A 26810-nucleotide genomic window follows, 5' to 3' on the forward strand; every position below is an offset into this window, starting at 1 on the left:
AGGAGGAGCGGTGGAGACGTGCACTTTGGCTGGCCGATCTACATCGACACTGACAGATTCTAATAAATGCGCTGGGAGGCGCCCGGAGAAACACAATGCCGTGTAATCATTTTATCATGACAAACCGGAATTCCAATGCTGTCCCATGTGAGCCCGGCCGGGGGAAAATTGAATTAACTGTGAATTGCTCATGCTTGGGGAATGGGGAAGAGGAAAAAAGGGGGACGGGGGAGGGAAGAGGACAGACAGAGAGCGAGTAGAAGGAGGGAAAGACGAGAGGATTTGGCCTGCCTTTGTTTTGGCAGTGCTTCTGGACTCTTGGGGCTCAGCTGGTTTCATAGAGGAGCTCTGGTTTCAACAGCTTCAAGCTAACAACGCTAACTCAGAGATCCAATACCGACGCGCTCGATCCCTGCATGACTTGGCCGTGCGGAAAACACATTACACCCCTGTTAAATGAGACGTGGACGCCCTAAAGTATCTGAGGGAGGGGGCTGTGAAAACAAGCACACACATCTGCTAACACATGTTCAACCGCAGACCTGCTACACGTTCAGGTTTCAATAATACCAGGCTTGTGGTAAACTTCTAACAGCTGCATTTATTCGCTGAATGACAAGAATAAGCAGGTTTTAGGAAGAGTGGCAATTTAGGAACCACAGAGCCCACACTTATCCATGTGGCTGTGGTAAATTATTGCCTGAAGCTGCCACTCAAGTTGCTTTTTGTGATGCTACTAGCAATGCTACATGTCCTTTTTATCTGGTAGCCTGCCACAGAAACTGTTAAAGCTTAAAAGTGGCAGAATTATAACTTGTTAACATGTAGAAGCAAAGTTTGCTAGCTCGCCAACAGCTATCGATCAACTAACAGAACTAAGAGGCTGAAGACTTTCCGTGATGGCACAATCAACAAGCCTCTTAGAAAAATTGCTTTAACGATTTCTCGATGGTTAACAAGAAAGCTGTTATTCACACTGCTGCACTGAAAAGGTGAAAAAAAGTAAATTCTCAAGTAATCATCTCACATCTTCAGAGGTAGTTTGTACAATGAGATTCGTGGTCTAATTTACACTTAGCTTTTCTGTTGTGGAATAGCTAGCCAACCAGAGTCACCCAAGACACACTGAGTTGCTGTTTAAAGTTAAATGTGTGGTTTTAGGCTAATACTAAGTTTGTAAGAAGAAAAAATGAGCTACTTTTGTTTTCCACCTAACATTTCAACAAGATATACAGTGTAGCAGTTAAGCTAGCTAGCTAGCCAACAGTTGTATTGTTGTTGATGATTGGTGGGACGGACTAGCAAGACAGACATTTGCTTATATTCATGGAAAACTTGCTAAAACTACTGCGGTGATTTGAGCTGATAAATTTCTAAGAGAAACAGCTTCTTGGTCACATTTACACTTTGTGTTGTGTTATATGGAATAACTAGTCCCAATGCTGCATACAAGAAGTGGCTAGGTATATCTGAGACAAATACAAAAGTTGCAATGTTTTAAATCTCCTCATATAAAGAAAAAGGCTTTAAAACAAACAACCACTTATTCCCTTTTCCCGCCAAAATTTGCGCTTTTCTGCTGCGTCACCGTCTGATGTCACAAACGCGCCGGCAACAGGGTTAGTAACCAGTGAAGATGTTACGGTGGTGAGGTCTTTATTGTATCTTGGCCGCATATACAAACGATACCATTACGTTTATCTTGGGAGTCACCAATATTTTTATGACAGGCACAAGCCATCATTAAAAGCAGCATTAGCTGAAGTATAAGAATTAAACATGCTGTCCACAGTGTTGCCTTTGAAAGGTATAAAATACTTTAAAGCACATTACAAGCCTACATCATCTTTATTCTGAACTTTCTACTTAAAACCCAGCCCCATGTGGAAGCTCAGTAAATGTCTCCACTTTGATGGAATTTGCTCATCTCTCTCTTTTTATCTCGCTGGAAGTATTTGGTCCTCTTGAGGAGAGACTTGAAAGATCATACACGCAGAAAGAGAGCAGGATCTGCCCTGCTGCGGCCTGTGACTTTAGATTAGGGGCCTGTCAGGGTTCCGGGGTCGCTTCGGATACAACCCAGATGCTGCAGCTACGCAGCAGCGTGTGTCGCAGTGGAAACGGGAAGTGTTGACTGCTGAGAGATAAAGGGCTTGATTCTTCCCCCCGCTGAACACATCCCAGAAAGGAAAATGAGTACACACACACACACACATCGGCATGCGCACGGTACATGTGTGAATGTGTTGTGGTACATGCGGCGTATGTGGGAAAGCAGCCTTTTTTCTGTAATCTTTTATCCTCCCCCACAATCCCACTTTTTCTTCTCCTTCTGATGTCACTTCTAATCATTAATATCACAGCTTTGACCCGGGCCAATGAGGATGAGGCAGGGATTTGCATAATTAGCCCCACTTGGTGGACAAGTCCCACTCCAGACCCTCTGAGAGCGTCTCTAGTGGGCTTGCTCAATTTCACATGTAGGAGACTTCAGCGTACAGTTAGATAACCACAGCCGAGAGGCGGGAAAGTGCCAAACACATGACAAGCAGACAAAAGAGCCAGTGTTGTAGGGTTTGTGATAAGGGAGAGTTGCCCCAGGACAAGAAGGAGAAGACAGAGTATAGTAGTGGCTTTGACGTTTCTTCAGTCGAAATGTCAAGAATGAGACGACTTTTGAAACTTTGAGAAAGGAGAATTACAGTGGGGGAAGGTCCTCGGTGTATTTCAGCAGATAAACGGCTCACTAAGAGGAGTAAATAGTTCTTTGTCTTTACAGTGACAACAAACGGGTCACGCAGCATGTGTTTCCTGTTAAAGTGCAAGGACAGCCTGACATGTACATGGTCATAAAGATACACAACAGATCTAACAAGATTGTCATCATGAAAAGTAATGAGTTCAGCTGTGAAATATAACGGAGTTCATGTATGTAACTGTACACAAGGCACAGCGGGAGCAGAGCGTGATGGCTGCGAGTCGGCTGCGGCTCTCTGCTGGGCTGATCCTGCCAGCCCTGTCTTTCTACATGAGGTTTACCTTCCTAAAGGCCATAAACAACTTGAATATGTTCTCTTCATAAATGTCATTTAGATATATTATATACAGGAACGAATAAACAGGCGTCTGTGCAACTGTAAGCAATAATTAGGCTACTAGAAATACACATGAATCTGTTTGCCACATCCAGGCGGAGTTTCGGGCCTTTGTTTTAAAGCTTTCCGTGGGAACACGATCTTACAGACGGAGAACGAGCTAGGAGGAGAGTGGGACAGATCATATACTAACATATACACTTATGGCCGGTGGGAGACTTATGACTACGTTTTTATTTCAAAGAATATTAAGCAGGAACCACAATAAGGAGCCTGAGAGCGACTTTATCCATCAAATAACTTCAAGGGGAGTCAGAATTCCAGATCGGCTTTTACTTTGAAGTGTTGACCGACTTTACTCTGCATGCCTGTGACGTTTACTACAGTGAGTGTGTTTTGGCCGAGAGCCGCGAGCATTTAAAGTGAAAATGAACACGGCATGCACACGCCACGCTTCCAGTGTGAACCAGTCGTAAGAACGGTTAGGAACAGTAGTGAAGGGAAGTCAATGCCCGTTATGTTTACTGTACAATCATGTGACAGCTCTTTAAATTCAACCAAGAGGCAAAACGGAAAGTAGAGTTGGACAAACTGGGGAAGTTGCTGCAGACTGTTAATTCCCCGAAAGCGCTCGCCTGAACATCATTTACTTGACAAACGCACTTTCCTAGACATTTATTACACAACTTCCTGAGTGACAAAAACAAACAGACCCCCCCCCCCCCCCATTCAGGCATTAAAATTCAAGCCATAACTCCTCGCTAAGTATTTTGATGGAAAGGCTGGAAGCAGATAAACAGACTGAAGAAAGCGAAGAGCACAGGGTTTAAAACCTTCATTCGATTGTTATAGAATTATGTTCTCTTCCAAACCACCAAGGACTCCTGACTGATTACAGCTGGACAACAAACAAGGCAATAAAAGTACTTAAAGTAAGCAGAGCAGAGAGGTTGAATAAAGGGAGAAGTGAAGGGATGAAAGGATGAGCGGATGTAACATGCGCAGAGGAATACCATTACAGAAGACAGCCGTGCAAAAGCACGTCCAGACAGAGTGGTCTGAAGCCCAGGGGATGTCAGTCTCTATCACACACAGAAACACACACTCAACCTGAAGTACCTCTCATCCACTACACCATTAGCTCTTGTAAAGATTTCTTTATTGGTATATGTCATGCTCGGAGTTTTCCTAGAAAACAGCAGTGCCTAGTTATGAAGTAATAGCCTTAATCAGCGTCTGGCTCTGTGCCTGAACCTGCGCTCGACGCTTAATCATCGCTGTTTGGTTTTCTCCATGGATACAGCGAAGATGTCCCAACACACTCCCGCTTCATGACAACATGCCCCAGAAGTTGGAAAAATGAAGCCCGGCGTTGTTGGAGTAAGAATGAAGCGGTTATGTAAGTTAAAAAGAGACGAGGCGAGAGTCTGCTGATACACGAGAATCACATTAGGCTGATCGCATCTTGTTTCACTTCAGCCCTGATCCAGCTGGTGTGCCATGAGAGCGAAAGGGTTCTCAGCGAGCGGAGCCGAGTGTGACAGAATGAGGTAAAGTAAAAAGGAAAGAAGAAGATGGGCCAGACAAGGTTATTTCCACTGTCAGGAACTGTTCCCAATCAAGTAAGAGCATCTTAAAGGAAGTCCTCGCGAAAGACACATAACCTAACTGGAGGCTTTAAGGAGAGTTCACACAGGGACGTGAACATTTGGCAAGGCATGAAGAGGATTTACGTGGACGCTAACGCCCAACTGTGCTGCCTGTAACTTTGTCCCCGTTGGCCTCGTTTGGCCTGTAGAGCTTTCCCCGAACAAACAAATTGAAGTATTATTTTCTGGCTAACAATCAGCCATAACTAAACAGAGAATCATCCCCGCGCTGCTCTAACAGAGTTCAAGAGACCAAGAGAGCTGCAATTGACCCGTGATAACCCCAGCACTTCACGGCCTCTCTCCTCGTCTTGGAAATAGACTTGATTAAGCTCCGAGGACCAATACATCGTACAGTTTTGTAAAACAACTCACACAAGTTCGACCACTGCATATGAGAGTCTTTCCCGCGGTTCAAGAGAGCAAGCTACAAACGTCACCGTAATGATTTATTGGCACTCTCAGAGCAGGGATGGTATGTTAACAGTAAACTGTAGATTTATGATGCTGCCAACCACCCTTGGCCGGATGTGAACATTTGAGACTTAACACCTGCCAATGCAGGCCTGCTTTAAGACTGAGAGAGCACGTATGGAGCTGGCGCATACAGTACTTTAGTCATAACATTGTATCCAAAGAAGGCAGCTGGCCACATACTGGAGATCTTTCAGCTGGTCGGAAACGCTGCAGTTTAGTATCCGTATAAAATACTTTTATATGGGAAAATCTGGCGCAGCGTTTACATGCAATGCCAACCTTTGGTGCCAGTGCAGAAAACAGTGTGAACTGTTGTGTAGAGATAGTTGTGTAGAGAGTCTCTATCTCCTGCCAGCTATCAGGGTTTGCATCCCATCAAAGACAAATAACTACCTGACTTTTTACCTCCTGGTAGCAGTGACCGGTTTTTGTATGCTTTGGTTGTATGCAGGAACTAGAGGCCATCAGCTTTATCAACAATTTAGCTTTTTATTAATCTGTATAAACCACAGACTGTATAAAAAGATGGCCGACATGACAGCTCCCTAAAAGTGAAGCCAAACCCTCTGTATCGCCCCCTGCTGACTGGCTGCAGTATAGGTCATAAAGCCCGCCTCCTCCATGTTAACAGATGGGACATGAGTCAAACTATAAAATCAAAATACATTTTTCTCAAACGTGGTTTCTGTCATTATAGTTAGTTCTTATCAGGCTGATTTATGTCCAAGTGAGAAGTTTATTTTTAATTAGTTATTTGATGCTATATAAATGATGATTGACAGCTCTGTTGACAAATACGGCTCCTGCAGCCGATCAGTTCTGGATTAGCAGAGAGGAGAGCAATCAGTGAGAGGAAACGTAAGTAAAACAATCACTACAGTCGTTGAAGTTTCCATACCTGTGAACGTTAACCTCAGACCAACACAGAGAAGCTGTTCTGCTGTTAAACACGCCGGCGTGCGTGGTCCTTGCTGTTTTTTCATTAAGTTAATAGTGTGTTTTGGTTGGTGGGAGTGGCTACGGCGGCTCCACCCGCTGATCTCTACTGCGTAGATTCTGGCTCCAAATGACATCACCATGATGGCAGCCATCTATATATACAGTCATTGGTATAAACAGATATCTGCATATGAGTGCAGATAACAGTTGGTCATAGCCGTTCTCTTTTAACTCCAATTCAATTTTTGTCTTTAGTGGATCGTTGGACGACAGACAGACAAATCTTAGCCTCTCATCTTTTGTCAAAGAAGCTGATATTTTCTAAACGTGTTGCTCATTTTGTGCCATACCAGTCGTACTAGTACTCCATCTGCAGGTCTGTAGAAAAAACAAGGGATTTGCTTCACTACTTCCTTGGCTTTCAGGTTGACTTCTGTCTCCCTGGATGCCTAAAACACCTTCCTCCATTTATTCTATTGTTCAGTCTGCCACTGTCTCAGCAACACCTCCATCCCACCAGCTGCAGCCTCAGGTTGAGGGACCGCTGTGGATCAAATGTGCAAGTGGAGCGTGAATGGCGGGGAGCTGGAGGTAGAGTCTTAACTGTCTCTCTGTCTCGTTCTCTTTCTGCTGGAGTCACTTTGGGCCGATCAACCTGCGAAAGAGTGTGAAATAGCGGCCCTGGGATCTCATCCATCAAATCCACATGGAAGGCCCCGGAGGGCGCCATGTGCAGAACGGAAACCACTTCCAATATTGTCGTAAAACGCTGAAAGAACTGGGCTCCCATCTTCACAAAGATACTATCAAATTAAACATGTCAGTCATGGATCACTTCACCGGCTACCAGTAGGGTTTGACAGATCACTTTAGAGTCTGCCGCCATTGGCATGAATCCATCTGAGAGATTAATGGCGATGAGCTCGACAACAAGGCCTACAATCGGTCCACCGTTGGTTCTCTCTGTTTAATATGGCAGCATTGAGCTCACAGTCTCCTCCACAGCCCTCTCCATCCCGAAGAGCTTTAATCTCCCACTGGGCCTCTGGGCGACCCATCCAGCACACATTTGCATACATCTGCATATTTCCCATTAGGCTCCACTTGTTGCCTTTTCATGGAAAACTCGGATATGGTGATGATCACCCTCGACGGTAATGGTCCTATCATTCTCTGCCTCTTTCTTTCTTCATTTTCTCCCCAACTCTTTTCCCCCCTTACACCTCTTGATCCCTTGTTTCCACTGTGCTGTCTCTCTCGCCTCTCTGTCATCGCTGTGATCAGAGTGCAGTATGGAAGTCTGATCCGGAGACAAAAGGGAGAAGCTCCCGGTTAGATCAGCGGCGCTAGCTACTGTATGGTAAACCATCTGGGGCCACTGACAGCCTCCAGCCTGAGAGAACACAATAACAAGACAGAATAAATGAATTCAGCGCACAATGACCACGACTGAACCGCACTAATTAGATTAATATGTGATCAACTATTCAATTAGCCCACATTCAGCTGCAGAGCTCAAGAGGTATGCATACATGCAAATAAGATGAGTGAGCACAAATTGGGGGAAAAACTGCCATCATGAGAGTCGGATTGAATTAATAAAGTGTGTTAGCAATCACTGTGTGAACGGGGGAGTGGATCGGTGCTTTATAGTTACACATTTTATAGTATCGCCTGCACGTCTAACCAAAATGGGAATGTTTAGAAACAGTGTTACAGAGGCTTTCTTCTCCTCCAACATGCGCTTACACCGGCGTTGTTTCTGATGTGTTTAAGAGGTCACGGTTGCTCCGTGTGTTTCCATGTTATCAGGTTACTCTGGAAGGCCAGCTGTTGAGGAGCAGCCTCGCGAGGTGCAGCTCGGTTGACGCCGTGATGAGGTTGTTTAAAATACTCTCCGACAAATGCCAATGTTTATTTATCCAGCAGTCGATGTTTAATTTGCTCCAGAGCCTCCGGATTACTGAGTTTAGATTTATGCCAGACAGGTGGACAAGTTTGTGCGAATGTGTGTCGGTGTCAAGCCGGACCGGGGGGCGTCTCAGGGGCGTTTTTCTGCCTGGCATAAAAATGCTGCAGCAACACCAGCAGCAACACTTCTCAACTGGTGATGGGATTTCGCCATACAGATAGTTTGGTTCTCCAGGTTTTAAGACATATTCCTCTGCCACCACTCCAACATAATGAATCTGACAGCTTCCCTATAACTCTGGATAATGTACCGACCACACAACTACTTCCTGCTAAAGAAACGGCTTTAAGTCTGTGAAGCAACCACGAGATCGTTTCTGAAAAGACAATACTATTCACTGTCATTGTAGGGGATTTTTCAAAGAGCAAATCAACACAAAACGTTTGGCATTGTTGAACGTACCAGAGGTATGTGAGACATTATGTTGGTCTGAAACGTCAAAGCTTGTGTAGAATGTAAGAAATGAAACGGTGAACATTTTCAAATCTAATCATACGCAGCACCACCTATTGGACAACACTCAGCCATGACGGTGCTCTCTTAGTAAAATATGACAATAAAAGCCTTTATAAGCTTCCCATTATCTCTGCGAGTGCTTTGCGATCAAAAACAAAGTGCTCTAAAGAAGGTGGCATCCACCAAAAGGCTCAGCGTCACCTTTCCCCGGCTGCTTAATTTTCTGCAGGGCGCCAATCAAGCTCCTGTCTCTGCTCATGAATGCTGAGGGAAACCTTGAGCATTTAAATGTGCATTTAATTGCGTTGGTTGTGGAAGCGTCGTTAAGTAAGAGCTGGGAAATACATTTCTTAATGCGACTTAGTGATGCCCGGCAAATCAAAGACCATCAAGCGAATTAATGAGGGTGAGCGGCGAGCGCATTAAGAGTGGAGACGGAGCGTCTCTATAAACAAATACATATCTCTCAACTAGACAGCAGGGACACAGGGATAATGTGGAAGACGTAATAAATACACTGCCTCGTCAATAGGCACGGTACTCTATCCATTCCTGCACAATGTGCCCCACTTTAATAGAGTAAATACACACTCACAAACAGACACACACCTTTTCTTTCTCTGTGTTTTTAAAAGGCAGACAGATGCTTCTTCAGCGGCGTTCCTATGCTCCTGTGAATAGAGCTGAGAAAGCTTCTAAGGAAGAGGAGAGGAGCGGGCAGGAGGTGGGGGAGGTTGCAGCAGTGGGGAGGGGGCAGAGATGAAAAAGAGGGGAACTAGAAATGTGAAACCTTCCTGGTTATTAAAAGCTGTCTTGCGAGGGCAGCGCTCCTGTTGTTAAGTACTCTTTCAATTATTAACGGCAGCGCCGCTTTCATCCATTGGTGCGTGAATGCCGATACAGCCCCAACACACACTTTCCCCGCCTGCCTTCTTCTCCTTTCTACTCGGTAACAGGTAACACACACACACACACACACTCACACATCAGGTATTCAGCTGTAATTGTTGCAGAGCTGGTGAAAGTACAGGTCAGAAGTGAGAATGATTATATAAAACTGGATGTTTTGAGACTGTCTGAGAGCTCTACAGCAGGAAAACACGGTCAGAGACGAGACTTCAAATGCAACACTCAGGGAAACATTTCTCAGCCTCAGCAGGCCGGCCTCTGGGGGGAGCTGCAGGTATACACTGATGACCAACCGCTTGCAGGTCAGGCCCAATTCGGGGCATTTTTATCAGCTGTCAAGTGCTCGTCAAGCTCGGCAATAAAGGAGAGGAGATAAGGAGAGAGATCTGAGATAGTTGGGATTGAGCCGCGGGCAGTAAGAGAGGAGCGGGGAAGCTTTCAGGGTGTTATCCCGCCTCTCTGTTCACAGCTCCAAATGTTCCTGTGCCTCCGATCAGACGGGCTCATGTGACAGATTACCAGCACAAATGCTGCTCGAGAAGAAGCTGGCACAGGGAGGGATCCAAACACACACACAGACTGTCAGATATATTTAAGTGTGTGCGAGAGATGGATGGTATCTTGTGGAATGGCAGGATCAAATTCCTGCCTGATCTACTCACTGAATGAATGTAATAAGATGTCTTCTGACAGGAAAGTGCAGGGCATCACTCACATATTCATGCACTCGTGGTGGAGGTTCTCTCAGAGGGTCCTCACAGGAAGTCAAATTCCACTGCAGAAATCACCAATTGACAGCACGAAATACAGAAAGATTTTTCGTTGCACAGAGGTAATATTCTCGGCTTTTTTGTGAAGTGATCGTTTCTCGCAGAAATAAGTGAAATAAAAGCTCTGGGCGTTCAGAGCTCACTCTGGGCCTGTTTGTGGCTCTTAGAGATCACTTGCTTGAAGCGAAGCTCAGTCATTCTGCCCATTGAAAGTTAGCAGGGTGGGGATTGTTGGACTGAGCAGGAGCGCTGCTTATCGACCACGGCCGGGCGCATTTCCACTCCGGAGATGGGACGCGGGAGGCGCTGGGGCGTGCTGACGACCCTCCCCCGGGACCCCTGTCCAATTACAGCTCAAAATGAGCCGGGAGAGCGCAGAGATTGGGCTGGGCGCACAAAGGTGATGATGGAGGGAGGGAGGGGGCCGAGAGATGGAAAGTATGGGGAGCAAGGATATGAGTAGCACTCGAAATTAATGGGGCAGGGTGGAGCGGGACTCCCAGGGGTGAATAAAGGGGGCCGCTGATGACATTAACGCCGCCCTCCAGCAGCCATTAGGGGGCGAGAGGTTCCACTAATCTCAGGACACGGAGCAGGGAAGACGAACAAGCTTCCCCAGATTGTAGGGCTGCCAACGGGCTGAGCTCGTGCCAGGAGGGGCCTGGAACATCGAGCGCGGTGATGCACGGCAGGTTAACTGCGTGTGACGCTATTAGAGGCAACCAGACGCCCCTGATGCTTAATGCAACTTTACATCCATCTAAAATGAGAACTATAACAGCTACAAAATGTTTTCTTTTCGCAGCTGAAAGCCAAGACTCGCTGGTGCCATGTTGCGAGTCGTAGAAGATTTCGAAATCGTATGATTTAATGAGTAACCGTTCAGCTCTGGTTGTGCAGATGCAAAGAGTAAGCATCTAAACAAACTATGATATGAGTTCAAAGGGTTAAAGCATGATCACATGACTCCAGCTTTCATTCTGACCCACGTCACGTAAAAACCGACAAGCTGAGAGATTCCAGGGTAGGTTTTAATAAGCGCTGCTGTTCTGAGGGCTTTTCATTTGAAATGTCATATTTAGACGACTCTGCTGCGAGAGCTATTAAGCAGAAATGTGTTCTTCTGCGTGTGATTGCCATTTAATAGCCGGCCATACATTCACGCTCCAGCCTCGCTTTAATGTTGCGGTGCACCGGGGACCATCAGAACCCAGGGCCTCCAACATCTCGACCAAATTACCGTCATCTTCCAAAGCGCGGCGTCGAGGGGATGAGATGAAACGTTGTCATAATGTAGCTCATTGCCTGCACGGTGAGAGTGTAGAGCCACGAGATAATACACTGACAGCACACACACACACACGAGTGCTACAGCAACTAATCTCTTTTGATTATACCTTCAATGCCAATTCAATTAGTTCTAAAGTAATTGTGATTTCTGTATATAAAATCAGACAGCACATAAAAACACCTGTTGAATCCGTTCCGCTGGTTTTAATGGAGTGTTCAGATCAGTGACTCGCAACAAGACCGGATGCTGCCAAAAGAATCGTAGACATTCTAAAACTGGGCCGTTCACATCAAAGCAACGGAACGCACACAGATGCAGCTGACCGTCTCCATAGCAACGACGCACTGACGTACCCCACTACTTCTGCGTTAATACTTTAATGTTAGTCAATACTATAACGTTTGTATTAGGCCCAGGTTACATGAATAAACTAGCTGGGTTTCCGTTAGCGTTATAAAAAGAAGTGGATGACTGACAGTGACATGCTCAAAATGTTAGCTATAACACTGATTAATAAACGGTGAAGACAGAGAGTTTGGAAAGAGAAGATCTGAGCAGTCTTCGGCAGCTGCAGCGCCAGAGACAGGGTGCCTACGCCAACTTATGCCATTTCCTGATTGGCTGAGGTGAAACAGCGACATCATTCAGTTCTAAAACAGCTTGAAAATAGTGAAATGTTATTTTAAGCCCTACGATTCCAGTAGAGTTTTAGAATTGTCATCTTTACTTTGACACTAAATATAAGACATTTTGAGCTTTTTACACCAAGTTTGACTAAAAAAAATCAATAAAACACCAGAACAGTTGTAAATTGCTTTTCCTTACTGTACTGATGCCAAACTTTTTACTACTAAGCTGTAATACAGGATATATATTTTTTTGCTTTATGAGTCGACATCCAGAGTCTAACAGCGAAGCAGATCCGTCCCTGGATGATGCTAGACTTTCAAAATAAAAGACAAATATCCCCAACTTAAACAAACAGCAATAACGTGGCAGGACAAAGAATATTTGTCAAATTATTTCTGTAAAAATTGTCGCTACCCTGGCTGTCCTCCGACTCTTTGCTCTCTGGAAAACGATGTCTTTTGTTGCTTCAGGAGTCAGGATCTCCCTCACAACAAAACCTTTTGCTTTCAGTGTGTCAAAAAAGATGAATAGGCTGAAGGAGCCATTTTAAGATTGGCAGTGGGAACTGGAAACCAGTACAGACAACAGTAAAGGAAACATGTTCAGCTTAAAGCATCGACCAATCAAAGCTTAAGCTTTAAGTTTGAAGACCCTGGAATGGATACAAAAAATAAAGGGGCACTATGGAGTAAGATTTCAGCCCATATCAGTCATAATAACCCAGAATAACCAGCTATCAGTCAAATCCCATCAAAAGGAAAGAGGCACAGATAAGTGCACTTGTGTTTCCTCTTTGACACACAAAGTGTGTGAGTGTAGCACGGAGGCAGACGAAGAGAGAGAGAGAGACAGAGAGAGAGAGATGGAGAGAGAGAGAGAGAGAGAGAGAGAGAGATGGAGAATCACATTTAAAGTTTTTCGCCGGGAGTCAGCGATGCTTTTAATACATACAGTCACATCAATGGCACATTAAGACAGTGTAACCACGGCAACAGACACCAGGATTATGTCAAAGAGAGGCGCACAAAGGATCTGAAGATGCTTTGTTTAAAACAGTGGCGACACGGTCCTGAGAGGAGAGAAAAGAAACGGAAAAGAGAAGAATTGAAGAAAGAAAATAAGAAGGAAGGAAGAAAAGTAGAAAAACACCGAAGGGTTCAAGGGCAGGATTTACAGCTCCTGCTGAGTGAGTGTGTGTAGTCGTATTAATCACAGTGTGGAGACATAAATCTGTGCATACTGACACTGTTTTAGGACGTGCATCCACATGGAGAAAAAAAGCAAGTCCCCACAAGGCAAAACGTTAAATTTTACGGCTTTGACATGATGTTTGGGAGGGGACACGGTGATGGTTAAAGTTCTGTTTTCTCTCAGTGGCATGTAAGGTGTGTTCAGACGACATGGGAAGCTAATTCGCGCCTTGCAATTTTAACCATGGGAGTTGGTTAAACAGAATTGGCTGAAATCTGGCTTTTTACAGCAAAAAGAAGCCAAAAAAAGAGATTTTAATTGCAATAAACCGGTTGAAAGGATGATGAAATAAAAACAGCATGCTGCAGATTTGTCAAAAGTCTGAATTCATGCTTTGACCAGTCTGTCTGCAAGAGGAGACAGACAAACTCTTAAAATGCTTGTTTTTTGAATGGAGTTTGGTTGGACCTTTTTTCTGATGCAACAACAGGATAATCTCAACCAGTGGGCTTTCAGCGACACAGCATCACATGAATTAAGGAAGAAGTTCAACGCTTGTAAACACGAATGATGTCAATTTGCAGGATTTGAATCACTCAACATTTTCTTTTATCTATGAGCGTATTTTGACTTTCCTCGTTTGTGTGTGAAACATTTTTGTTTTTATTTTTGCCACGGTTTGTGTTTGCCACACAAACCGTACGTTATAAAAACTCTGTATTTATATATGCTTATGAATATTCTAAATATATTGTACACTAAACGCTACAGCAGGAACTAAGGCTTCTGCTTCCCACTTCATATGTTAGCTTCTCTGTTTAACACACACACACACACACACAGTATGGGATGTAATGACCACGATGGCTCCGGGGCATTTTCTGTAGTCATCTGACTGTGAGCACAACATTAAGCAACAGTCCACTCCTATAAAACACACTCTGTTTCTGCAGCTGCAGCAACACCGTCTGGCTCCTCTCACTTCTCTGCTGCTCTTCACTACAACCCCCACCCCCTCCGTCTCTCCCCTCCGTCTCCCCCCCCCCCCTCCTGACATTTCCATCTTTATCCAATTTTTGGGGTCTTGGAGAGACAAATTCAGCCAGGTCAGCCAAAGTAAGACAAGTCACTGCTCAGAGTCTGACTGCTTTAAAACTTGACTGAGCAGTACGATGTGGACAAAGTAAAAAAGATCCAATAAAACTCCATCAGTGGATGTAAAGCTTTGATATGTAAGCAGAGTTAGGATGCTCTAATTTTTTGTCTGACCTCTGTAAAGTCAATGCACTGAGCTAAAAGTCCTGTTGTTGCAAGTCACTTTAGCATTGAGCAATCAGTGACTCATTTCACTTAGTTTCAAGCACATACGCGAGCCAATCTGAGCTCAGATGCAACAAAAAGGCAACACAAAGCGAGATGTTGTCATGTTAACGCGGCTTCGCCACTTCCTTTTTTGGCTAAAAATGCCTTTAATGATTGCAACTTTCTTGGAACTCCAACAGTTAATTTCGAAACCTTAAAATCTCCAGCGTGCGTGATGGAGGAGCGGTCATTGATCATGTTGTGCTAAAGGAAGGCAGAATCAGTTTTAGAGCGACTTTAGGAACAAACTCTGCACATTTTTGAGTTTTAAATGATGTTTGAACTTTAAGATGGGAAAGTAAATGTCCCATCAGTGTAGGCCGGGGTTTAGAGATACAATAAGAACACTGCAAATCAAGGTGAGTCAACCATTAAAGTCATTGCTTTTTGGTTTAAATCAAAATGCCCAGGGTTTATTCTTGTCACATGACCTACGGGGAACTTTATGCCTTTGAAAAAGTCTTGGTTTTTTCCAACATGATGTTCAGTGGCGTCAGGGAAAACCTGCCCAACTGATGTTGACTTCCACAAGGCCCAAGATCAGACTGAAGTTGGTGAAGGTGGTTTTAAGCGGTGCAACGTCATCACTGCTCCGGACATGGACGCCATGATGAGCACGACCTACGTGTGGATGGAGTCTCACGGCGTTGATAACACCTTAGATACTGAGATCGTCCCAAAGTCTGACAATAAGAAGGACAAACTCATCCTTATTGTTGACGGCTTTCTGATTGACACCTACAGACCAACGTTACTTTATTTCAATCCTGTACGAAGAATGCAAAAAGAGGAGGTGCTTTAGGAACTGTCCGATGGCCACGCCTGGCCCATGTATTTGAAACACAAGAACATCATGCGCTTGTTAAGTGGCTCCATTGGATTAAAAGTGAATTGATGGTGCAAAAGATGCAAAAACAATGAGACATAATCCTCTTATCAACATGAGGTCTTAACAAGTTACGGAGGAGGTTCGCCTGGTGGAGGAAGCCGCAGCAGCAGCAGCGTACACCTGTCTGAACGTTGCACTTTGCCTAGCAGCTGATGAATGAGCGAGTGAGGGTGAAGAGTGTTTGGTTCAGCTGATGCACATGTAACCAGCACCAGCTCGTAAGAGGGGGTTTTCCTTCCCTTCACTCTGACATAACTCAAAGTCTGGAGCCAATCAGCTCTGGTTGTTACATCATGCAGTATTCCCGCTCTGTGGACTCCACCCTGCAGCGCTGCTCTCTTTTACAACACCATGTTGGACAAGAACTACTTAGTGTCTCTGTGTGTGTGTGTGTGTGTGTGTGTGTGTGTGTGTGTGTGTGTGTGTGTGTGTGTGTGTGTGTGTGTCTCCTTCATACCATACACTGCAGAGAGTGTGGGAGTCCAGTTTCTTACTCCTGCTCTGGTTTGTCTCTTCTACGTGGCAGTGCTCTCCTCTCTCATACAGCTCCAACCACCAGGCCCACGACCTTTGACCTGCACTCCCCTCTTTAAGTCTGTATCTGGCTTTAACGCACTCTTTAATACCAAGTGAACTGACTTAAACAGCACAGAGGCAAGAGGAAAGCGTCCAGAAATGACTCTAGGGGCGTCCCTATAGCTTTGTATCGGTTCGTGTTGGTCCCCTGACCGAGCTGTATGTGTGAGGAGTGAGAACAGGCAGTAACAGCCCACATACAGCGAGCCGGACTGTGATTAAACATGACTGTGAACTCTGCAGTCCTTCAGCTTTACTTCCTGTATTTAAAAGATAGAAAAACAACACTCCGTCTTCTCTCGAGCTTGCTCCGTTTTTTTACTTCCTTCTTTTTCTCCCCTCGTTTTGCAACACTCCAGGGTCACCATCTGCATGGCAACACTCACAGCATGACACTTCCATAACCCAGGAGGAGGACGAGAGCGACAGAGCACAGACCTCTCTCTCTCTCTCTCTTTCTTTCTCTCTGTATTCACAGGCCACCCATAATTCATTAGCTCTCCCTCTCATCCTCGCTGTATTTTTCTCTCTCTGCAGTGTGACCGGTTTCTGAAAGCACGTCGGGACACTTTTATGAAACGAAGGTGCTGAAAGTCTATATTTTGTGCCGCCATTCAGCTGGTTTTGAATTCGACCGTTTTTCATGCCAAACCTCATTCAGAAAACGCTCTATTTTAGACCGTGAAACAATAAACGCTCCCCTTAAGCCAGGGAGAGCGTTAACAACGATGAGCGCTCGAACAGTAAAATCAATGCATCTTATCAATCATGTACAAGACTTTAATATAATGCAGATAAACACCAGAGTATCGTCAACATATGAGTTTATTCCTGCAGTAAAAGGAGTATCGATAAACATGCAGAATAATGATTTCCTCCGCAGCTCGCCTCTGGTGCTGCACAGCTTCTATCTGACCTATCCAAGTGAACCCTGTTAAAGCAAACACTCGCTATGATTGGTCAGATTTTTACTTGGCCTCCGGTCATGCATTGTGTGCGATTTTTTTTTTCCATCTTTTTTTGGCTCCAATTTGAGCATCCATCAGTCACACACACAAAGAGATTTAATTCCTTTTTTTTTTCTCCTCCTTATTTTCACCGGGCAGAGTGCCAATGTTTTCCTTTTCTCTGCTGACTCTCACCCTCTCATCCCTCCTCCTCCTCCTCCTCCTCCTCCTCCTCTTTCTCCCTTCTTTTACTGTGTTAAGCTTTCCGTTCCAGTTGCAAGCAAAAGCTGTTTATTTATGCAGAGAATATCTATTTTTCTCTCTCATATTTCTCCCCATCCTTGTCTCTTTCTCTCACCCCCCATCATCTTCCTCTCCCCCCCTCTGGTTACATGCTTGTAAAGGATCACTGTGAGGAAAAAAGGGGGAGAAGGGGGGAGGAATCAGAGGCAGTGGGAGAAAGCGCGGGGAATCCACCACGGTCAATGATTGGGAGGTGAAGGAAGAAAGAGGGATGCTAAGCGATATAGCGGAGGGACGCTACACTTCCTGTGGGAATTAAGGCATATAAGGCGGTACACACGCGTGCACACACAGGTAAAAAGCTTCTTTATGGGTCTGATCATCATGAGAATTATGAAGTACAGAACTGTGTGTGTGTGTGTGTGTGTGTGTGTGTGGAAGAGAGAGAGACAAGGAGCAGGTTGGGAGAGAGAGAGATAGAGTGCTGCGCTCCAGGTGGTGCATTATTAAACAGATTTGTCACTTTGGGCCAATGGTGTTAAGTGTGTGTGCACGTGTGTGTTTGATGCATGTGTGCATGTGTGTGTGGAAGGTGTACACAGGATAATGCATAAGTTGCATGGAGCAGATTTAGTTAAGATATGAAATAAAATAAAGAACAAGAGAGAAAGAAAAAGTCTGTTTGTCAGAGTTTGTATGTAAACGTGCACAGTAAGCCGTAAGAGGAGCTGGTGGATCCATGACGTGCAGCAGTGAGGTGCTGTAGCGTCAGAGAGACGGTGCATGCACCTAACAGCTTCCCACCACTGTGATTCCCATATTCATAACTCTGTAATGTAAATATAAGCATCACATGAGAGGTGGCATTGACTGAACAACTTTTAATAATGCACACACACACTCCTTTTCCCGCTCTCTTCGTCCCTCTCCCTCCCCGTCTTCATCCCTCTCTCTCCTCTTTTGTGTCGTGTGACGCACTCTCGCCTCAACTATGTAATTATCCCCTCGCTGATTCCAGGGGGGGGTTCGCAGGAATCCGGCCCCTCCCCTCTCTTTCTCCTTCTGCCCGCCCCGTCCGCCTCCGTCACTCGGATGCTGAATGCCGGATTGTTCTCTGACGCTGCGACGGTGTGACTGACAGCTGTGGGTAGCGGGGAGTGAATTTTTTGGTCCCGGACCCGCCCTCCCGCTGTCATCACTTTCAGTTAAACTTGTCATGTGGCGTTTTCCTGTGTCACAGTGTTTAAGTGACGCGGCGGTTAAAAACGAGCTCCGATCTGCATGCATCATTTGGAATAACACCATCCAACGGTGACTCTGCACTAACTTTATTCTGCAAATCAAATATTATAATATTTCTAAAACAGACCTATGTGTCGTTCTTTCCCGTTCAGCCCCAACATCAGCCTCCGATCCCTCGAAGCAGCAAAGCTCTGCTCCTGAATGCACCGACGAAACGCCCAAATTGACATTATTTTCCCTCCCAGAACCTCAATGAAACCTGGGAAAAAGTTTGTCAGGACTTCAAATAACTGCAACGGCAAATGAAGCTGCAAACACCAGCGTTCAGGGAGCATGTCGGAGCGAGGAAGGCAGCAGAAGACGTCCTCATCTTTTTAAAAATCACGGAATAAAACGAATGAGCCTCTTTTCTGTTTAGAAAACACAACGATGGACGTCAACATTTTAAGGAGATTTTACAAGTCAATATCGGCCTCAAGCAACAGCTGCCTCTTTTGACATCATGCTTTCAGTCCTGAGACACTCCGACAGGCTTTTTGGAGCCTTTTCCGACATTAACGGACAGAAACGGAGCAGAAACAGAAACACACCTGTCTGATAAACACTCCGATTCAAAGATAAAACCTCCTCTTTCTGCTGCTTCCTGCTGAACATATCAATAACTCCTTAAGCAAATGTTTTCTCTCTGACTCTCCAGCTAAAATCGGTATAATCCTGAATGAAGAAAAGGTACGGGCTTACAGATAAAAAGCACCACACACACTCTCACACACACACACACACACACACACACACACACACACTATCATCAGAGGGGATTTACAGATTCAAACAGTGGTCTCGGTAATTAGGCGGATGGATTTGTGCCTCTCCTCGCGCACCGCCGGGATATAAAGCGACACATAATGCAAAGCGGACGAACTCTTTAAGTGGATTAATTAAAACCAACACTGCGGGGTCAAAGGTCAAGCCCCCTTTCGCTGTTGACCTCCTGGCTCTTCCCACCCGCCCGCCCTCGCTCGCTCGGAGCTGCAGGACGGAGCACCTGCGTAAGTGGACGGATTTAGATGATTGGACGAGGGTGAAAACCGACCCTGAAGAGATGGAGGAGGGAGAGCGGAGGAGCGGAGGACTTATTTTCTCATCCTCGATTTTTGGTTGTATTTCAAATTAAAAGCGCACTTTTATCTTGTACTTCCTGTTTGTGAACGATTTACGCAATCGGAAAAGAATAAAAACGTCCTCTCTCTATCTGCTCTAATTGAATACAGAACACACCTCGCCTCTGCTGCGTGTGTGTGTGTGTGTGTGTGAGAGAGTGTGTGTGGGAGCTGGATGTAATCAGATGGAATTAATATGCATGCTGTTTCTCATTATGGAATAACTGAACTGCACTTCAGATATGTGGCGTGCACCGCGAGAGGCACGGACAGATTTCTGCGCTCCCTCCTGAACATGAGAGTGTGTTCTTATATGTGTGTGTGTGTGTGTGTGCGTGTGTTTGGGCTGACAGCAGAGATTATGAATGCAGAAGAAGAAGAAGAAGAAGACACACCCTGCCTGCTGCCTGCACACAAACATTTGTCACTTGCTTTAACTCCTTATTGCATTTAAAGTAAATCGGATTCCGGAGAGATGCGTTAAACGGGTAATTGTGCTAATATGCAGATGATGTTGCTCTAATTGTGTTACAGCGGTTAAGTCTCATCTTTCATCTGCGGCTCTAGTTTTCCTCAGAAGGCGATTGTTATCCTGATGCAACACCTTCTTTCGTGTGTTAAATATCACCAGCTGGATCGCTCAAACGATCCGCCGCAGAATCAGGCTTCGTCTGCTTCGTCATGTGTTCAAATTTAGGAAATTACATTTGGTTCCCGGCGCTCGACAATAACAAACACACACACACACACACACACACTTCCTTGTTGTGTTTATGATCTTTGAGTGTGTGTGTTTGAGCGTGACGAGGTGAGTCTCATTAGGGAGTGAAAACGACGCACAGAAACGCCGGCTTCATTTTCATAAATGATTGAGAAGAGCGTTTGTGGGTGCGAGTGCTCGTTTGTGAGCGTGTGTGTGTGTGTGTGTGTGTGTGTGTGTGTGTGTGTGTGTGTGGGAGATGGTGAAAGTGTGTGTGTGACCCCAAGAGAGCGTGAGTGACGGGCCAGCAGTAAGCCGGTCTTTATTAAGATGCGTCGTCTTTGGTGAGGGACAGCTGCTCCTGCCTCTAATCTGGAAGAACAAAGATTTAATAAAGAGAAGAGACAGAGGACGGAGGAGAGGTAAATAATCCTCCTCTCCTACCTTCCTTCCTTGTATCCTTCCTTCTCACCCTCCTCCTTTTTCCCTCCATTCCTAACGACCGATCTGACTCACACGAAAATTAAACCTCCTTTAAAATAATTTGTCCTTTCACAAGTTAAATTCCCACTTTTGACCTTTGACCTTTCAAATTTAAAGCTAACTCATCTGCTGCAAATCCAATATGTTGCTAATTAGCTCGTTATCTGTTGCTAAAATTAGCTTAAAGTGATGATGTTCCCGCTGTGGTGGAGGTGTGTCCCCGTTAAGCAAACACGCAGCTGCTCCTGCCTCCAATCTGGACGAACAAAAGGTTTAATAAAGAGGAAGAAGAGGAGGAAATAATCCTCCTCTTCTTCCTCTTTTCTCTCACTCCGTCTTTTAGCTTCACTCTTTCTGAACCACTTGGAAAAAAATTGAAACTCTTCGCAAAAGTTTGCATCACATTTGTCCGTTCCCAGCATGAATTCTCCCCTCCGACCTCTGACCTTTCCTCTTTTTAAAGCTAGCGCGCCTGCTGCTAATCAAATCTGTGAAATATCAGCTCCATATCCGCAACTAAAATTAGCTAAAAGTGACATTTTTAACGCCATCAGGAGATCTGTCCCCGTTCAGCAAATAGAGCGAGCGGCGAGGAGCGAGTGTGTCCACAGAGAAACTCTCTGCTGCGGCTATTTATGAGTGTGTGTGTGCGTGTGTGTGCGTGTGTGTGTGTCAGGTCAGCTGCACGTCCTATTTCTCAGTCTGGACGGTCATCGCTGCCTGTTTGGGAATGACATCATTTAGCCCCCTCCCATGTTCGTCCATCAGCAGTTTACTGAAATACGCCTGCTCTACATTACTCCACTGGTTGTCTATTTAGGATGTGTGGATAATGATGGAGGGATGGAGGGATGGAGGGATGGAGGGCAGCGCAGGGAGGATAAGACGATAAAAAAGGGGAGAGGCAGCATTAGAAGAATAATTTGAGGGTCTTGGGGGTTCTGTCTTCTCTCTCTCGTTTCTAAAATAGAATTTGCGATATAGTCCCCGCCGCTGCCGCCGAGCCTGTCGAGGGAATAATGACTTATTTATCAAATGTCTGAAATATTCAGGGACAAGGCCTTTTTAAAATCCAGCTCGTAGATTCAGGCTTTTCTGCCGAGATGCTTAATGACACTGAATGTATTCAGAGTGACTTGCAGGTCCGAGATAGAGCCCCTATGAGTCTAATAGCTGTTTGACAAAAAGGAGAGTGCTCACTCAAGACAAGGTGAGCGAGAAAAAGTTTCACCTTTGACCTCACGGGAGGCGCGGGGAATCAAATTTGTGTGAGAAGCGCCTCCTCCTCCTGACAAGTAGTAAATGTTCCTGGAGCTGGGAGCATGTTTTGCAGCTCGGGAGATAAAACTGAACGTTTTTTAAAGTGCTCTGTTGCAGGCAATCAGCCATGAGAGAATGTTGCAACAGAAATTCCTGGAGGGGCATACTTTCTTCTGGCAGTGCACGAGACTCTGTTAGGGGGGCTAAATCAGCATGGGCGGGGGTGTAGGGTGTGGGGGGAGGAGGGGGGGTGGGGGTGATAGATGAGTGTTATTCTTACTTCTACAGCTGGAATGGGCGAAGTTTGGAGATGCTGGGGATGATGGAGCGCCGCACGGGGCAGCATAGGGGGGTTAATGAGATGTACGCAGACACGGAGCAGCTTGCATGCGTCAGCCTCATGACAGAGCAGAGGAGAAGAGGGAGAGGAGCTCACAAAGTAGATACAGCGCTGTGTACTCGGCGCAGATTATCGCCAAACAGCAAAATCCGCGCGTAATTACGCACCGCTCAGAAGCCTGGGCCGCGTCCCACCCTTATTTTCTCCAAAACACACCAGCGCACTTCTGTCTCTGCTGTGTCCCCGTCTCTGCTATCACAATGGCGCGGCTGTGGAAGTGAAACTGACCGGGCGCTCGCTTACCTTAACACGTTCCAGCTTTTCAGAGGGTCCAGGTCTGAAATTATAGAAACCATGGTCGACTCGCGGAGGCAGCACCGGGAGAGGGAGGGGGTGCGGCAGGAAAAAGATCGAAAGAAAAAGCGGCGCAAAAGGCTGTAAACTCCGTCTGCGAATGGCAGCGATTGCTCGGATGCAACCCGTCCTGGTTGTTCAGTGGGTGATGAGCGCTGTCACAGCTCTCTCTCTCTCTCTCTCTCGCTCTCTCTCTCTCTCTCGCTCTCTTTCCCTCTCTCTCTCTCCCTCCGCCCCCTCCTGTACGAATGAAGCCTGCGCTCTGCAGACGCGTCTCCGCGAGCTTCCTCCGGTCCCTCTCTCTCAGTCAGGCTGCTGCTGCTGCTGCTGGAAGTGCAGAGATGTACAGTAGAGGAGGGTAAACCCCACCGAGGAAACTCATCTACCCGTCTTTTAAAAAATACACCCGGGGGAAAAGAGTTTTTCACAGGCTTTTTTCAAGGCTCGCGCACTGTAGAAAATCTGCACACTGCAAAAAGTTTCCACCTGAACGTGTTGTTCGGTTTAATTTGTGGATGAAATCTCGTTTAAGGACTTTTGTCAGTGGGGAGGAAATGTTTCACGCTATTTAAGTTTTTTGATTCTTTAAAGAGGAGTTTGTTTTATGCACGAGAACATGATCGTCCTTCTGACTGTAAAAAGAGCGGGAAAGTATGCACAAGAATGTATAAAACACCATACTTAAACATTTTAGATTTACCTGCAACTGCTGATGTAAAATCATTATAAATCAAATGTAAATATATATATTTTCCTTCGGTGTAGAAGCTGCCCACTGCAGAAAGTCTCACCTGAACATCTTGTTCTGTTTGATTTGACGGTTTAAATCTAATGTGACGTGTTTCTGTCAGTGGGCAGGAGATCTGAACACCTAATTATGATCGTTTGAGATTCTGTCACGTGCTTTGAGAACATTATCTTCCTACTGCCTTCAGTAAATGTATTTGCACTTATTTCAAATTGCCTGATTTTGTTTATTTTCTTATTTTCGCACATGTATTTATTTATTAAAAGAGAAAAAAGTGAAGACTTTTTGCTAATTCTTATAATAATTTCTTTTTTTTCAGATTTACCTGCAAAATTTAGGTGAATAAATTATAAAAACTTAAAGTTCCCCCAAAAAAGCAGTTTTATCTTTAGTAAAATTAAAGCACAATTTATAACCTCATGTTTTATTCTCCAGCTTTCAAACAGCTTGATGAAGCTGCTGCGTGTTTACGACAACAGTACATGTTTACAGCTGAGACGTCACGCCGACAGAGCCGCTCTGTAACTCGTGCTGCTCATACGAGGCAGAGCATCTCGCTCTCTAAAAGAACCCTGTCAGCGCTGACTTCCTGTCTGACACCACCACATCCTGTTGATAACTGCTGTTTTTTCTCCTCGTGTCCCCTCCCCCACCCCTCGCGTATAGACATGGCAGCAGATGCGTCATCTCTGGCGAAGAGTGACACGGCAGCAGCCAAGTCCCACCTATTCTGAGCTTCTATCTATTTGCTCATTGGGAGAAAACAGATGAGCCCCGGTGGAAAAAAAAACAAGTGTCAGAACTGTGTCTGTTTCGCATAATTGTCTGGGACAACAGAGCAGAGAGGGACTAAAAGTCTCTGCCAAAGCTATCGGAGTTATTGCACAAGCCGTTTATTTTCTAATATTAGTCATTGCACTCGCAGATAGCGGTCAGTTTGACAGGAAACTGTTGTGGTTTCATTGGAAACTGTAAAATTGCCCTTCTAATCCAGGCCACGACTCATACTTGTTTTCGAGTGATCGCACAGTTAGCGATTGAAGTCGTACCTGCTGGTGTTGGATGTTTAAACTGTGTTCAAAGAGCAAAAAAAAATGTTGCGTTCTAGGTTTTCCAGGAGCTCTGAGGTCACGTCCAGCTGACTCTCTGCAGAGAGACGTTCGATCACACGGAAGAGATCTCAGCTCCGAATCGAGTCGGTAAGACAACGGTAATGCAAAGCTACAGCTCGGCGCTCTCTGCATCAGCAGCCATACTGCACCGGCTTTAAATAGACTCAATTGGACATCTGCTTCACTGAGGAGAGGGAGGAGGAGGAGGAGGAGGAGGATGGAGAGAGTTGACAGCATCTCTCTCCTCTTCCTCTGTCTCTATTTCTGTCTCTTGCAGTCGTATAGACACGGACACATACGCACACACGGGGAGATCAAACAGAGTTTAGCTCTCCTCTGCACAGTTCTAATTTCTGCATAATAATCACGTTGGCAGGACTGACGTCTCGCTGTAGGTGTCGGTGCATCTGAGCAAGTTAGCAATGCAGACGTGCACCTGTTTCTACGAGAGAAGAGGGAAGAGACTGCTCGCTGTGAGGGGGACACGGTCTGAACCGCTCTTTGTTTGGTTCGAGGGCGACCTGCTGACCCGGCCTGAAGCATTCGGTGGTCTTTAAACGAAATAATCAGCTTGTCTTTAGTTTTATCACAAGTTTCTGATCAGATTCCTAAATTAATGTCCTCCCTGTGTCAGAGGTGTACATACCTGTGTGTCATGTGTCATACCCACCAGTTGGTCATGTCTGTAATTTGCAAAGTAAAAATTCCAGCGCGAATTACCGAGCATACTTTGCCAAACACAGGGGTCATCTGATAATATCCGTTCTGTGCAAATCGGCATCTCCCTGATTTGTGGGTGGAATATTATTTTCCTGCAATGTTTTTGTTATCTCCTGCCATTTTTCCCGCCTCTTTCCCGGCCTAGAATTACGGAGGCTGCAGCGGAAATTATGAACAAAAGTTGTGACAGCATTTTGGGTGCAAATTCAGGATGCTCATCTCGCTACACAGCGTGGGGACAAATCTGCAGAAAGAGCAAAGTCAGATCCAACACAAGAGCGAAACCTCGAAAGACGAGGAGGCTTAAGGCTTCAAGCAGATGTTGAGCGAAGCCTTGACATTGTCAATCATATCAGGGCTGATAACTGTGAATGTAAAATACAGACTTTGCTTATCCTGTGCAAATGTGCCGCACGAAACACAGACGTGAGGGTGTCATGTCTAAATCACATGAGGGCCCAGGTAAGACTAGTCCCGTACAAATAGGGCTAAAGATGTATATTGTACTACGTTATATCGCAAAATAACACAATGTAAACAAGTGAAGTAAACTCAAGAAGGTTTCATGAAGACAGCTAGCACAGTGCTTTTTGATTCTCCATTAAAACTGAACGTTAAGGTGACAGAGTGCATTACAACATCCGCCTCTGTGTGTTGATCTCTGTCTGAATAACTCTGTAGCCCTTTTTACACGCCGGTTCTGCCTCAGCGCTGTAACGAAGCTCCGCCATCATGCAGCCTCTCATTTTACACTGGACCAAGCAACACCAGCGTAAAGCCGCCCCAGTGTGTGTTTCTACACATTGAGGAAGCAAAACGTACGCGAGGTGCAGAGGCGCAACTACCTACTTTCTGAGGGGTATGCAGACACACTTCATTACTACGAAATCTTTCTCCTTCTCCCTCTTCCATTTTCTGTTTTGAGTCACCGAGAGCTTTCGTTTCTGCCTCTCCATCTTTAGCTCCCTGTCATCAGATGACAACACGATTCAAATGAAAACACTCGTGCTCCAGCGCGTGCTCGAGGGGGCGCGCACTGGAGCGCCGAGAGTGTGTGCGAGAGGAGGGGAGGTGAAGGAGCGGAGGGGCGCCTAATCAGTGACGTGCCTCTGTTATTGATCATGCACAAACAGCTGTTAAATACAGAAAATGCCGACTCAAAATTATTTTCCCCCATCGCTTTGGCGCCCCCTCTAGCGCGGCGCCCCTATGCGCCGCATATAGTGCTTACCCACTTTTTGGAGTCGTAAACAAACCGTGCACAGACGCCGTTTGGCCTCTGTTACTACCTCCGA

At 45.5% G+C, this 26810-nt stretch overlaps 1 protein-coding gene across 1 annotated transcript in view; it reads right to left on the reverse strand.

Annotated features, from left to right (window-relative positions):
- celf2 (cugbp, Elav-like family member 2) overlaps positions 1-23092 on the reverse strand; it is a 226730-nt gene extending 203638 nt beyond the window's left edge. The window contains exon 1 of the mRNA XM_069670725.1: positions 22885-23092. Coding sequence (XP_069526826.1) covers positions 22885-22937 — 53 coding nt within the window. The 5' untranslated portion in view covers positions 22938-23092. The remainder of the gene's footprint in view (positions 1-22884) is intronic.
- Between the last annotated feature and the right edge of the window lie 3718 nt (positions 23093-26810).

This window comes from Semicossyphus pulcher, unplaced genomic scaffold (genome assembly GCF_022749685.1).
Source record: "Semicossyphus pulcher isolate SPU_LCO1_2020_fin unplaced genomic scaffold, fSemPul1.0.p SCAF_20, whole genome shotgun sequence".
NCBI lineage: Eukaryota > Metazoa > Chordata > Actinopteri > Labriformes > Labridae > Semicossyphus > Semicossyphus pulcher.